Below are 15147 nucleotides of genomic sequence, written 5' to 3' on the forward strand. Positions count from 1 at the left end.
ATTCCTGAAACTAATTATGCCAACTTCAGTCAGCCTCGCTGTAAAGTGTTACTGTTTTACCCCAAATGTAGAATGGCCCATATACATTCATTTCTGACTGATGGGATGAATGCTGCACTTTTTTCTTTTGTGGAAACAAAAGCATGACTTTAGCAGGTTAAGAAGCTTAGTTGGGCTCTAGCTCAGGGCGGGGGTCTGACATGATGGGCCCTATTAGTATTCTCGTCCTTTGGGTGCGCAGTGTTTCCAGCCTCAGAGCCACGTCAGGCCTGTAGCGACTGCTCGTCTTCTGCTGCCTCTCCAAGGTTAGAGACAGGCCCGCCCGACTGCCTGGAAAAAACTCACAGAAGAAGAAGAGCTTGAACTGAGAGCGAAAAAAAGCAGGGTTGAAGTTTTTGGCCAGGCTGAGATTTCCTCCATCACAGAGGCTTAAAGTGTCGGCTGCGCGCTGCCGAGCAGTCAGCGGGGACATTTGCAGCGTTTTTCCGTCTCTAGAAGGAGGTTGTTCGCTGAGGAGAGATCGTTATCGTCCGTCTTATTGGTGCTTAATGGAAACGCGCAATTATAAAAAATGGTTGCATTTGGAGAATATCCGTGAATGTGATCGTCTCCTTCCGACATCGGTGCGTCAGAGGAGACACCTCAGCTAGCTGGACTCCGGGTTGGGTGTGAAGTGCTCACAGTGCACCGTGTGCTGCTGGAGTGAAGGTGACTTGTCGAGGCAATGCGGAGAGGAGTCGCAGGCGCTCATCCGGTACTTGTGCTGCGCTCTGAGGCTCGTCTGGGAACATATTTGCTCCGTCTCCCACACTAAAAAGGGGAGGAACGTGAGAGATAGACAGAGCAACAACAATAACCGAGCTTCTACGGCAGCCAGTAGTTGGCGAAGGTGAATTGAGAGCAAGCGGAGGAGAGAATAAGGTGAACAGTGAGGTGTAAGGTGGTGAGGCAGGGAGACGGAAAGTGGTGGAGTTTAAAGGGGGAAAATAAGACAGAAGCGTTCTGTTTTAGGGCTGTTTTATTAGTGGATGTGTATGCATGAGTTCTGCATCGAATGGGCGCAAAAACCGCCCCAGATCTGCCGGGAACATCTTCCAGATCGGCAAACCTCCGTACCGAGACCCACAGAGGAGGGAGAGCACCGAGAGTACCCGCAAAGCCCAGCGCGCCGTGGCCGACTGCAGAATGGTAGGTTTGCGGCACGTCAGTGCCTGCATGGTAACTCTATCAAGGACTGCTGTGTTATTATTCAAAGCTGTCTTTGTTCTAGGACGATCCACTATCCCGTGCCTGCAGGATGCACAGGCGACAGCTGTTAATAGCTGCAAAAAAAAGCCCGTAGCCCGGTCTGTGAGCCTATAAATAGCTGTATGCATTTGCATTGCCTTGTCGGCAGTGAAGCCAAACAGATCATCTCCGCGTGCACATTGACTGTGTGATTTGCATTTAGAGTTTGGAAAGCTGCTGGGGATTTGGGCTCATTTCGAAATTTCCTTAATTACCACATGATGCTGTTTGTGATCACTGCACACATCAGGTCCTGTGTTGTGACAGATGCTGGCACGGATGATCATAGTCTGCTTTACGTGATGAAGCCTTTGCAGCCCGTATACAGGAGTGCAGCAGGATGATATGCAGGAGTTGGAGAAAAAAAATGAGAACGAAACATTTGCACCTAAATCTTAAGCTCTGAGGCTGTGCAAACAGCCAAACTTGGCACAATGGGACCCCTGTTACTAGGAAAATCTATTCATCCATCATGCATTTGGATTATTTTGTGGACAAGGCTTCACTTTATGCTTATTCACACGTTTTCTACAGAGATCAACTGTCTTTTGTGAAAGCATACGTGCAAGGTTGCACTTTTTTCCTATTAACCCAACATGCACCTGCACTGGCAAATTATTCCTCTCCACTTTCATGGAAAAAAATAGAGGAGCATGGTTACATTTTGTGCAGCTCAGCATTTTCTTGGCTAACTCAGTTTTATTTTGACAAGTTGATATGAAGACCATGTAAAGACTCTATTCCACTTGCAGAGGAGGAGAGGAATGCAACTTAAAGTTGATATATTAAGGTGGGGCTTTCAGGGAATAACTCCTTCCTCTTTCTCTCCTTTATATTTCAGATCGTCCAAGAGTTCAACACACTCGTGGCTCTGTACCGTGAGCTGGTCATCTCCATCGGTGAAATCACTGTGGACTGTCCTTCTTTAAGGGCTGAAATGTTGAAGACCAGAACCAAAGGCTGTGAAATGGCACGAGCGGCTCACCACAGTCTGTCCTTGATATCGGGGTGAGTTTCAAATACGCTGTCCAGGGTGCTGAAACATTTAAACCTGGTCACTCCTTCACACTGCTGTTCCCAAAGTTGTAAAGAATCTAATTTTACCAAAGTACATCTCTAATTTGCATAAGCATCCCTATTTTAAGCTACATGTATACTTAAGCCTGCTCCTCCACACTTCAAAGAAATCATCCCAGTGTCTGCTCCTCTACTTTGAGACTAGTGAGCCTGGAGTGGATGGAGAGAGAGTTTGAGTCAGAAACAGAACATGAGATCAGCTTTTAAAAACCAGGATGTCTCTAATAATTGCTGGAAGAACAGAATTACCAGGAAACACACTGTAACCGTCCATCCCCATTAGCTGAGTCTAAAACATTAATGCTTAAAGTGGAAGGCTCCACAAGATGAAGATCTGAGATAACTGTATCACTAATGTGCAACCACTGACTTTTGCGTTGTTACTGTAAGTGCATTGAGAGAGAGAGAGAGAGGAGGTTTTTGTGTGCATTTTATGGGCTTTATCTCACATTATGGCCATTTGAACTTTTGGATTTCATCAAAACGGATGTTTTTGAGACTTAGGCTCAAGACTAATTTAGAGAATCTGAATTGCTTGGTTTTTGATGATCAAATCAAACTAAACTTTAATATCACAGCCAAGCTACAACTTCAGATATTAAAATTAACAAAACAGAAGTGCAAAAAAACTGCAGGTCCTTGGGTGTCCACTTGGGGCTGGCTGCAAAAGCCTTTGAAGTCAAATGCATTTTGACATGCATTGATAAATAGCTATTTCTACAGAGTAAATACGTGTTTACAGCTGGGTTTAAAACATATTTTAGCCTGTTCACACCTTTTCATTTGTAGTCAGATATGACATTTTGGTGGCAATACTGATAGCAGAAAGTAAACTTGCAATCCATTCACGTCAGAAATTTATGGATTATTTGGATGCCTTCTCCAAATATTTTCATCGTGTAGCAGCAGAAGACGAGTCGTCTTACAGCAGCAAGCTAGCCCTTAAGGCTTTTGCACACCAAGTCCATTATTTTCAAATGTGCTATTCAGATATGTAATAAAAAAAAGGTCAACACAAACCTTACACACAGAGTCAGATGAGTTTTTTTTTCCTACTCACTGCAAAAATTTACAGTACAAGGCAAAATAGTCTGGTGTTGCAAAGAACAAAGTTAGCTCTTTCACTCCTTGTAAAAGGAAAGAGTACTTGGTCTGACCACTCCTGACAAATTGTGCCAAATTGTAGAGAGTGCAACTTTTTTTTTTTTTTAATTCAGTCTCTTTATTACATGGCTGTGAGTACAAATTTTGGCAACAACATTATGTTTCTTTTTTGACGTGCAGCAATTTTGGATGAAAATAAAACAAAAAAGAGTGCAACAGCCTCTAGAAATGGGCGGAAATCTCCTGCACCATTACACACTATCAGCTCAACAATCCAACCAAAGGTCAACATTACAGTAGAGGGCATCCTGGTGGGCCCCAGTGGTACTGCAGGTAAACCACAAGGGGTCATTTACAATAACAACAAAACCACAGAAATATGCTTTGAAAACTAAATCAAATAAAATACTTGATAACGTGATATTTTTTAAAGACTCAGAAGTAGCAAATCACAGCCGTAAGTTTGACCTCATGTCACGTTTTTGTCTTTTTTGTGTGGAACCAGTGTCTGGGTATAGCTGGTATTGGATTAACTGGTGATACTTCCATTAAACACTCTACTATGCCACTTGCTTATGATTTTAAAAAATTTGTTGCTACTAGAAAAGAGTTTGTTGGACCACAAAGTACATTTAAAGAGTTAAATATTAGACAAATGAATTCAAGTAACTTTGAAAATGCCTGATCAAAAGAAAATAAATCAGAGTGGCTCATTAATTGTACTCACAAAAACTTTCTGAGTAATGCAAATGTATCTGAAAGCCAAGCATTCATGTTGAAATTCTCTTTTATGGAATAAAAATTTGAAGGGAAATACTTCAGACTCATCTTACCCTCATGTTATATGAGGGTCTTGGTGGGTCCCAGACCTTTAGAGTTTAAACTGAGCCACATCACACTGAAGTTTGGGAGAGGCTGTTGTACAGAAACCAGCCTAAATACTAATACTAAAAAAACTCATGGCATTCAAATCTTTTTTACACAAAGACTTTTCTGTTGTGTTCAGGATGTAGAACACTAAGATTTGTCCAATGGTTTCTGTGAGAATGAACTGCAAAGCCAGAGCAAGGCCATAAAATGTAGCTTTATAAGACATGTACCATCATAAACAAGTCAAACTGCCACATACTGATAGTGAACTGCACTTATATGACAGGATTAGTCTTGAATCTATGTTAATTATTTAGATAATTGTACAATGTATATAACAACAAGAAGTACTTTTGGCTGCGAGGCCCACTGCTGGGGGGGGGGTGCATCAGTTGTCACAGGTTCAGGGTGGGGGTGAGTCCACTGACCATGAAATATCAGCGGGAAGGGTCAACTTGTCCTCGGCACAGGCGACTGTGTCAGCTGGCCTGGCTGCTGCTACTATATAAATAACCAAAAACATCTGCAGTTTGCTTCAAAGCGTGCTTTATAACAGTTTTATGTAGATGTTTTTTTGTATTCCCAATCTGACATCCACCAGCACAGTAAGACAGTTTCCCCTTACAGCAGTTTTCTGACTTGGTTCAACTGTTCTGCTGCTGCTTTGATGACTCCAAATTCATCTTTATCTCTTTATTCTTTATCAGTGAACACTGTACACGGGCTGACTTCTTGTATAACTCATCAGTTTAGATTTTTGAAAGATTAGTTGTTAAAGATAAGAGGCATGGCTGATCTGACTGACTGACTGGCTGCTGTCAGCAGGCATAAGGCCTGCCACAGTTCCAGACCTTTGCAGCATTTCCAATATGGTGACCACCACCTATGGGCTTCAGATGTCCTCTTCAGAAAATGAAGGGTGAGCTCAGTGATACTACGTCCATGTTTATATACAACCTATTGAAACAGCCATTTCAAAGTTATCCCACACAGACTGACACATGGTTTGTTTATGGTCGAAGTCTTGCTTGGATTTAGGGTCTTAACTACTACCCCTGCAGCTGCACATGCCTATTAGCTTGGCCGTCACCCTCCATTGAGTACAACATCCACTCCATGCTGCAGCCAGTGGAAGAAGGGCAAAGTGAGGCTTGGGATTTGAAGGCTCTGAGTGAGGCTATATGATGCCAGCTGACCTGGCACCCTCAGACTTACTTAAATAACAATCAGACAAACTGAAGCCAGCGGTTGGGGGGGGGGTTTCGAAGGATGTCTGCAGTGCTAGCTGCTTGCCAAAGCCATTGGAACAATAATGGCATCAGGTTCATTCTAGATACAGCCCACATTTCTCCTTGTAGAAGTCAAGTAAAATCATCTGCTGCTGCCCCTTTAAATATCAGCGTGCATTGGGATGAGTTTAAAATCGTGCCTGTTCTATAACCTACTTCCTTGCTCAATAATTAATCCACTCGCTATATCTTACAGTGATTCAAGACTACACATCTTTCACTGTCTGCATGCATGACAAAGTCTTTACATTAAATGTACCGAAGATTTGAAGCACATGTGCATGACACATATACATGGTTAGTTAATAAGCACATTTATGCATGTTTCCTGAGGTACAGAGGCTTCATCCTCTGCAGTATTCTGTTTCCAAACATATAGCTTATTATACAGCTACATACTGTACTTGTCTCTTCAAGACAACAAGTACAATCCATTATAGTTGAATTTGCTGCTGCTGCTATAGAAATAGAGACGGTGCAGCAGCTTCACAGAGGACTCACTGATAACAGCATCAACATGATTGTCATAGTCATCAGCAGCACATCCTCTAAAACCTCCTTCTCTAAAAGCCCTCCAACGTCCGTCTCCACTTGTAGAGAGACACAGAGCTGGAATTAGACAGCACAGGTCATTCCCCTCTAATCAAATAAAGCCAGTGTGTCTGAATGGTCTGCGAGGCCTCTCCAATGTGCTAGAGGACAGCTGATAAGCAGGGCAGCGTTGATGACAGATGCGCTTTAGTGCAGAAGACTGTAGAAGACAAAAAGCAAGGATGGGAAGAAGCGGCAGATAAGGAAAAGACGCAGCTAGGTTTGTGTTTGTAGCAGGTGCGGGTTTCACGCCTTTGTCACTGTCACTTCCGCACGTGATATCACACCTGCTGAATATCACCTGCTGTGGTTTCCCCCCTTTAACACCAGATTTATATGCTCATGAAGCTACTGTTGTGTCTCTCAAAGCTAGAGCTCAGACTGTAGTAAATAAATACATTTCATTCTTACAGTCTTTGATGGTTTCAAGCAGGCAAAAAAGTTTTCAGTTTTCTTTTTCATATTTGTTAAAACTATGTAGAAAACAAAGGAGAGAAAGTGCTGCAGGGTCTTTGTACTAATCCCATACAGGTGTTTTTTGGGTGCTTTGGATTTTCTGTGCTTAATTCTTCTGGTGAAGAGGCATTATGGGTAAAAAAAAGACTTCAAATAAAAAATACAAACTGCAGATATCTTTCAAAAGGACATCATATAACCTAATGTTTTAACATAGCAGTTTAAAGTTGTAAAACTGTGAATATGAACACTTAACATTAAAGAAACTAAATTAAAGGAATAATCCCACATACTTTTGTCTAAACCCCGATAGTCTATCAAGACTCATATAAATTAATGTAACTTTGCTTGATGATCTAGCATATGTGCATATTACTATGCAGTAATGTTTAATTGGAGGGTGAAGGAAACAATTTCACTGTTGTTTCAAGTGAAATCAACTTAAAGTAAACAAGTAATATCTAAGGCAGTGGCTTCAAAAGTGCAGATCTGTGCCTGGGTTAAAAATTGCAACGAATTCTCTGTGAGATTCTTTAAAAAAACATACTTTTTTTTCCTATTTCTTTGTTTTATCCTATCTTTTGTACTGTCTGAGGTCCAAACTACTGTTTTTATTAAATAAATCTAACTGACCAAAAAAATAGCAGTTTCTTTGAGGAGTTGATATTGGGTCCCAAGACTCAACCAGCTGAGAACCCCTGACTAAAGGGCTGGGCTGCAAGTTTGCTGATTCACACCACTGTCCAGCAGGTGGCGGTAACCTGGTTAAAGCAACACTCAAACAAGCAGAAAAAGAAGAAATTTAACAGTCTGAACCATCTAAGCATGTGCTGGAGCCAAGTTTGCCTGCACTGTAAACAGAAGTGAGGACAACACAAGTGTTTTGTGATTTCAACTTTTGTGCAGCTCTGTTGATGTTCTTGAAACTATAAGGCAGGCCTTTTCAATTAGCAGCCTGGGGATCACATGTGGCCCAGAACCAACCCCCAAGTGGCCCAGCCTGTGGTCATGCCAGAGATGCGGAGGGCAACCTGTTTCACAAGTTTTCATAAATTCCCACGGTATTTCAGACCGTGAATGCAACACTCCGCGTAGCCTAGCAGCAGTCTACCTACAATGCACTGCGTTGTTTTGATGCATGGTTAGCGATGCTGACAGAATTAGCCCCCAAGATACAGAGTCTAAAACATTTCCTTTTCAACTGTAGCTATAACTGTGCAAATTTAGTTTTTATGCCTGGGTAAGATCTGACCAAAATTATTGTTTGCAGAATTTCATTTTATTTTTTCATTCTGTTTATTTTAATTTTATTCAAGTAAAAAACATTTCTACTACTACCTCAGGTTATGTTCCAATAAAGCCTGTTGTTGTGTTTTTATGTACTTTTTGATGTGCTTTTGTCATGTTGCCAAATTTAAAAGGGAGACTATGAATAAAAAGTGTATATTTTTCATCAGATTGATCTGTATTGGTCCGAATTTGGACATTACCAGCTACTTGCTGGGCGCCAAACATGTCTGGCTCAGCTACATTTCTTGATTTTAAAATTTGGCCCCGTTGAATTTGTAATTGAATAGCCCTGTTATAAGGTAAGGCCTAGGTACTTGAGCTAAATATTTTTGATCATTTTTGATTAATTTCTTCTCTTTTGAATTTAATTTCTAAGCTGATTGAGCACATTTTTAGTTCTAAGTAAACAGTATTCAATCACTGTTTTTTATCATTGTACTGAAATATTTGTCTGCAGAGTTTCCTCAGAATACCTTTGGGCATTAAACACTTTTGCACCCTGAGTGAAGTTGCCTGCCAAGTTAGACAAGTCCTGCCTGTGTGGAATGTTTTTAATAGGGTAGGGCTGTTATACTTAATGTGGTGGAAAAGCACTTCCTTATTCAGTGTGCAACCTTGGTTCATTTCCACTTCAAGTCACCAAAGTTAGACTACTCCTAGGGGTTTGAAATTAAAATCTGCACAAGATTTAACTGAAAATTACAATGGATGAGAAAAACAAGCTAACGGAACACAAATGCAACAGCAAAATTGAGTTGATTTAACTTAAAATGGCTAAGTACCTGCCACATAGCAAATACTGTTTTTTAGTGAGTGCAACTCAAGTGCAAGAGAAAAACACTAAAAGGCTTTTAATGAGGTCAAAAAGTAATTTACTTAGTTGTTTTAAGGCAAAACATCATCCATGTATCACACTATTCAGAAAAAAATGTAACTACTGTCAAAGATATCTGAGATCTGCTGTCTTTAAAGATGAAAAAAAGGCAATAAGGATGTGTGTGGTTGTCTCCTTTTTAACCTCTCTAGTATTCTGTATAAATGAGTGAACATACATCTTTACCTCCGCCAAGGAGGTTATGTGATCGGCAGGGTTTGTTTGTTTGTTTGTTTGTGTGTTTGTTTGTTTCTTTGTTTGTTATCAACATTACTCAAAAAGTTTTGGATGGATTTTGATGAAATTTTCAGGAAATGTCAGAAATGGCATAAGGAAGAACTGATTAGTTTTTGGGAGTGATCCGGATCCAGGAATTTTTTTAAAGGATTCTTTGCTGTTGTGAGATAGGGCTAATGGTGGAGGTCTGCGCTCTCTGAGTGCCTTTCTAGTGCTTTTATGTTTGTAAAATGTCTGGTTCTGCTCATTATTAAGATTTAGACTAAGATTTTTTTCTTAGTATAGGACAGCAGATAGAGCAGGAAATAAATAGAGTGGGTAATGAAATTTAGGGAAGAAGCCACAGGTTGAACTCAATCCCAGGCCAACTGCTTTTAGAAGTAGAGCTTCCACATGTCGTGACCAAAAATCATGGTCTTCAGCGCCTCTTGTTGACTGCTTCTTATATGAAACAGAAGATGTGCTAAAATTGAAAATACTGTACAAAAGTTCAACATCAGACGCTACTTTATAGGGATGCATAGATGCATCAGTTTAATATCTGCCCTGCTGATAAGCATCACCTACCAACAAATAATGTGGTATGGACAGATATTAGCCAATGTTTATCTGTTGTGTCAACTACATCCAACTGGTGTATCAAAGAGAAAATAATTCACGCATGTCTTTTTTCCTCTTACATGTTCAGACTTCACTTCTATAGATAACATGAAACATGAAAATGTTGGCATAGCAGGAATAGAAGTATTGGAAAAACAAACATTGGAATCAGCAGTCAGCCCTACATTTTACCATCTGCACTTATCTTCTGCTCTCACAGTGTATGACATTAAAAATGTTTCACCAACTAATACTGTACTCTCAAACACTAACACTTCTACCACAGAGCAATTCTATAAGCAAGAAGGTAAGCAATAATTGGAATCAGTCAGAGGTATATTTCTCAAATTTGACCGTTTACCACTCTTTTTCTGACTATTTGTCTTAGAAAAGGACAACTGTGCTATTAGGTCTTACTGCATGCAGTTTGTGAGTAATATACACCTAAGCTATATGTTGCCTTTTCTTTCTGGGTAAACAAATGTCTAAACACAACCATTCATATGAATGGTATTGTTTGTTGCATCTAGTTTCATTTAGCCAGTAACCTGTGTTTGATTTCAGGCCAGAGGATGGGGAGATCCACCCTGAGATCTGCAGGCTCTTCATCCAGCTGCAGTGCTGTCTGGAGATGTACATCACTGAGATGCTCAAATCTGTCTGCCTGCTGGGCTCCCTGCAGCTCCACAGGAAAGGTGAATAAGAGAAATTTTAACCACATTCCTCTTTAAAAGTTTATGTAGGAATAAGTAATGCCTCCAAGTGTGTGTGCTATTCATTTAATGCCATCTTTTTAGAAACATTCAGAATCAGGTTTATTGAAATTTACATTGACACTTAGGAGGATCTTGACCCAGTGTTTTAATGCAAGAATAATGAAAATAGAAGTTTAAAAAGAGGTAAAATGCTCAGTGCTAATGAGTCATTTAAAGTCATCTTCTCCTTTTTAGTTAAAGAGTTAACCATTTCCACGTGTTTGAGTGCGGCTGCCCTCTGTATGTTTCAGGTAAGGAATCCTGTGGCCCTCCTCCTCCCACTGGAGTCGACAACAAGACTGAGGACAGCTCAGACATCCCGATCCTGGAGGACACCTCTTCCTCCCCCACGGACTGTCCTCAGCTCTGCTGGCTGGTGGCCACTGACATAGAAAACATAGAAAAGTAGGTCGACAAATATCTGTTGTGTAATGACATGAATAACTGTAGATAGACGTTTGTTTAACACTCTCTGAAGTTGCTTTTAATTTCCACCTCTTCCACCTGACTAACAGTGTATGAACTGATCGTTTACAGCTGGATTGAAAATTAAACTTTTATTATGATACCAGTGGTAAAAAAAAATTGTGCTTTAAAGCTCTTGTGGGGTCATGTGGTTACATCCAGTTAGAAGGAAAAAAGTCTACACGCACATCCAAACCTAGGCAGACAGGTGCTGAGCTGAGAAAGAGACTGACAAAGACCAGAAAAAACGCCTTGCACACTGCAGGGCTCCAAAAATACAATTATTTATTGCACCAACATGACGTTTCGAGGTACTCTGCTCAAAACGTATTTTTGTATTTTTGGAGCCCTGCAGTGTGCGAGACATTTTTCTGTTCTTTGTACGTCCAGTTAGAAGAAACAGCCCATCTTTACTTTTTCCACATAGAAAAATTCGCAATAAGTGCTCATTTTAACTTCCAAAGCAAAACCAGAATGATATGTTTTGTTACAAAGACACTGCTTTACACATCTTATGGACAAAACCTGAAAAAAGATAAGATGCCCTGTTTGGTTTACAGGATCACCAAAATCTGTACAAACTAAAATTTCCTAAAGGAGCTTTAAGGGTGATGTTTAAACATTGTCTTTTGACAGCTAATCTTAAATTTCTCTCGAAATAATCAGATATTTATGAGGTATGTCGACCTGTTTAGTTGATCATAAATGGATCTTTTTCCTTGTCATTGCTGACAAAAAATATTGTAGCGTTTTAGTGTTTTCCCCGTTTCAGATAGTGAAAGTGATTGAAAAATTTTCATAAAACAACCAGAGTCAAGCATTTTAAATCACTATATGGGATGTTGATGACTCATGTATGGAGGCCAAAGTCCTCCAAACAAGTTCCCAGGTTCAAATCCAGCCTGTGGCTCCTTTCCTATGAGTCATTTCCCACTCTCTCTTTCGCCCTGTTTTCCTACTCTAGCCATTAACCTATCTAGATAAAGGCAGACCCTCTCAGTGAAATCACTGGGCCCTGAAAAACCAAATGAGTCCACATTCAGATGTCATTTACCAGAATCAACACATGCTGCATTAGCATTAGCCTTCTGGCTAACATTCACCTGCTGGGCCAGGCTCTGATCAGCCTTGGAGCTGAGTTAAAGCACAGCTCTACACAGCCACATCCTAACAAACAGGTTGAACATGCTGTCCCACCAATAATTATTGTTATTTTATTGTTGTTAAATATTAATTATTGCTACATTAAAGAAACTTACCAGTTTGAGGAGGTTCACATGATGAAAGAGGTATTAATAAATAATCAGTATTTTTTTTATTGCTTTAACAAGACGTGGTGGCTAGTTAGATTTACAACAAAAGATTGTCATTGCTTAATTTCAGGAAGGAGCTTGTATTTGCTAGCCTCAATGATGCTGGGCCACAGAAAGCTTTCCCCTTTTCCCCCCTTAAATGAAGGCACTGGTTTTTATTCATCTATAAAGCTTTAGTTGGTCACCATACTGTACATTCCCTCATTGTTTAATCTGCCTTATAATCACAACTTGAGATGCATATTATTGGATTTTTGTCAGTATCCAATATGCCAATATTTCCAGACTCATTTAAGCTGATACCAATATCAATACTGATATTTATAAATCTAGTTTAGACCTAAAACTTTGGTCCTGACATATCTTTTAACTTTTCTGGAATGAGGATGAACAAAGAAAAAGACTTCGGCAGATGTAGATCTGTTGGTCCTGCCTACAACTATACTAACTATTACAATGTTCATCTCTGGTCACGGATCGACATGTTCTTGTGATTGGCTCATGCTCAAAGTCCCAGGGACAAACACTTCAGTCGGAAAACAGCTTTCAACTTCCCCACTGCATTCACATGGAGTACTTTACAACTACCATTAAAACTTCATTCACATTTCCTCTGGGTCAATTTAATGGATAATTCTGTTTTTGAATTTGGATTAAATAAATATGCACTTTTCAGAGCATATTTATTTCATTTTATTACTCTCTACGTCATTGAAAAAAGGGCATAGCCCAATGATTCAGAGAGATTAAAGACTGAATGAATTAATAAAATAAGATATCCTTCACATACTTGGGTGGCATCCTCTAATAGCAGAATATGAAATAAGAATGCCGATTATATTACATGCTGAAATTAGGCAGTTGTACTGTAGCACTGTGCGTGCAACTTAAAGTAGATTGTTAGATGTACTTGTAGAAGATGCTGTAAAAATAAAGCAGTATGGTATCGGAATAAGCTGTGAAGCATGGTTGCGGTGGCTATCTGCATGTGCTTGTGAATATAGGAAAAGAAGCAACAAAATATGAATGCCCTTTTTATTGCTACACTGTAAAATCAAACAAGTCAAACATTCTCAAAATATTTGTTGAAACTTATTACATCGAAGTTTTTAAGTAGTGGAAACACATTTTTCAGTAGACTCATATAAAAAACTATAATTTACACTGCAATCCCAGACAAGTTAATAAAATTCAAAACATTAGAGTTAACTGATTATGTAAAACTTTTAAGTAGCTGAAAAACAGTATTTGAGTAGTAGCAAGTACTTAGCCATTTTAAGTTACATTAACTTAATTTAGCTTGTACATTTATAGTGGGTTAACTTAACTTTTTAAGGTAAACTACAGTGTGGAAAACTTCATACACTTGAAAAACTTTGTTTAAATTAAATTCATAACACGGTCAAGTATTTTTTGTAAGGCTTAATGTCCTTCATCCACTGCAATTATGAAGTTTGTTTCTGCAGACAAGACTTCATTAAGGGAGAACTAAGTCATAGCTTCACTTATGGTGCAAAAATGCCTAGTGCCCAAAGACATTCTGGGAAAATTCTGCAGATTAAAGGATGACTGTCAAATAATATGAGTACAATGACAAAAACCCACATAAAATGATTGAGTACTGTTTACTTAGAACTAAAAATGTGTTCAATCAACCCAGGAAATAGAGTTGAAATAGCGATTTGGATGTTTAACCTTCTATTGTCTGGTCTCACACTGTATTGTTATTGCAGGGATATGAGAGAGATGAAGAACCTTCTCAGTAAACTCAGGGAGACAATGCCTTTACCATTGAAGAACCAAGGTAAGACCATGCAGAGCTCTTTTTCTCCTCTTACACATTCAGACTTCACTCCTAGCATGAAACTTTTCACTCATAGAGTTCAGAAGATTCCTTGATACAAAGCGTTGTCATGTAGAATTGGCAGAAATGTGTGACTTGGCAGAGGTCTGCTGTGTTCTTGTGCCCAGATGACAGCAGTTTGCTGAACCTGACTCCCTACCCGCTGGTCCGACAGAGGAAGAGGCGGTTCTTCGGGCTCTGTTGCCTGGTAACCAGCTAAGGGCCCCGCCTTCGTGGGTAGGAGGCGGCAACAAAGACACCATTCCCCACCGTCCTTCACCACTTGTGTCTCCCACCGATCTATTACTGCCATTTTCCAAATGAATCGTCTCTTTCTCCCTTTTTTTTAAAAGCTGCCCATTTTCTAATTTTATTTTGTAATACAAATAAGAATTGTAACTGCGATAAACTGAAAACAAAAGTCATGAGCATATATTTTAAAATATTTTCAAACAAATCTCGGTAAAGAAGTCAAATATCTGCTCGTCAGATGCAAAAGAGAATGAGAGATCATTTAAAAAAAAAAAAAAAGTCAATGGTTGATTTCTTCCACAAACTCTGAGTGAATGAATTGAGGATTCGTGTTTTAAAAAGGGAAGATATTGTCTGTTTTTGTCAGAAACAATGTGATAACTTACAAATAGACGCTGTTTGAATGTTGGCAGATGGCACCTGCAAAGGCAAAGTTATACATTCATCCATCCACACTGAGATGACAGGTTTGTGCAGAGTAAGTCTGTTGTGTATTACAGTCTTTGTTTCTTGCTGTTTTTTCTTCTTAATGTACTTAATTTAGTCTTCCATAAACCAAGAACCTGTACCCAACTTTCCAGCTTCAAAATGGAATATATGATACAATACTCCAAAAGAATACTTCTTTGCACACAATATCTATCTATTAATTCAGACATTAGACCTGTATATACACATACTCTTTACGCAATGCTCTCTGAATTATTTTCAAAGTTGGTTTTGCAGAGGAGCTGTTGGTTTGTTTAAGCAGGATGGCTCTCTGTCTATTTGAGCTGCACTGTGCGGACACAGGGAGGCAGCATGGGTATGCTTATTGATGATAGTGATTGATGTTTAGGGCAAG

The 15147-nt window shown here is 39.5% G+C and overlaps 1 protein-coding gene across 1 annotated transcript; it reads left to right on the forward strand.

Moving 5' to 3' along the window:
- Window positions 1-364: 364 nt before the first annotated feature.
- rgs7bpa (regulator of G protein signaling 7 binding protein a) lies at window positions 365-15147 on the forward strand. Its single transcript, XM_041788112.1, has 6 exons — window positions 365-1188; window positions 2129-2295; window positions 10240-10370; window positions 10682-10835; window positions 13942-14012; window positions 14180-15147. The coding sequence occupies exons 1-6, from the start codon at window positions 1039-1041 to the stop codon at window positions 14269-14271; spliced, it is 765 nt and encodes a 254-aa protein (XP_041644046.1). The 5' UTR covers window positions 365-1038; the 3' UTR covers window positions 14272-15147.

This window comes from Cheilinus undulatus, linkage group 5 (assembly GCF_018320785.1).
Source record: "Cheilinus undulatus linkage group 5, ASM1832078v1, whole genome shotgun sequence".
Classification (NCBI taxonomy): Eukaryota; Metazoa; Chordata; class Actinopteri; order Labriformes; family Labridae; genus Cheilinus; species Cheilinus undulatus.

What these genes read in the sequence shown, in the direction of transcription:
- rgs7bpa (XM_041788112.1), top strand. Translation starts at nt 1,039, where the DNA reads ATGAGTTCTGCATCGAATGGGCGCAAAAACCGCCCCAGATCTGCCGGG. An exon ending in CCGTGGCCGACTGCAGAATG is followed by an intron (nt 1,189 to 2,128) that starts GTAGGTTTGCGG and finishes TTTATATTTCAG; the next exon opens with ATCGTCCAAGAGTTCAACAC. An exon ending in TTTACCATTGAAGAACCAAG is followed by an intron (nt 14,013 to 14,179) that starts GTAAGACCATGC and finishes TCTTGTGCCCAG; the next exon opens with ATGACAGCAGTTTGCTGAAC.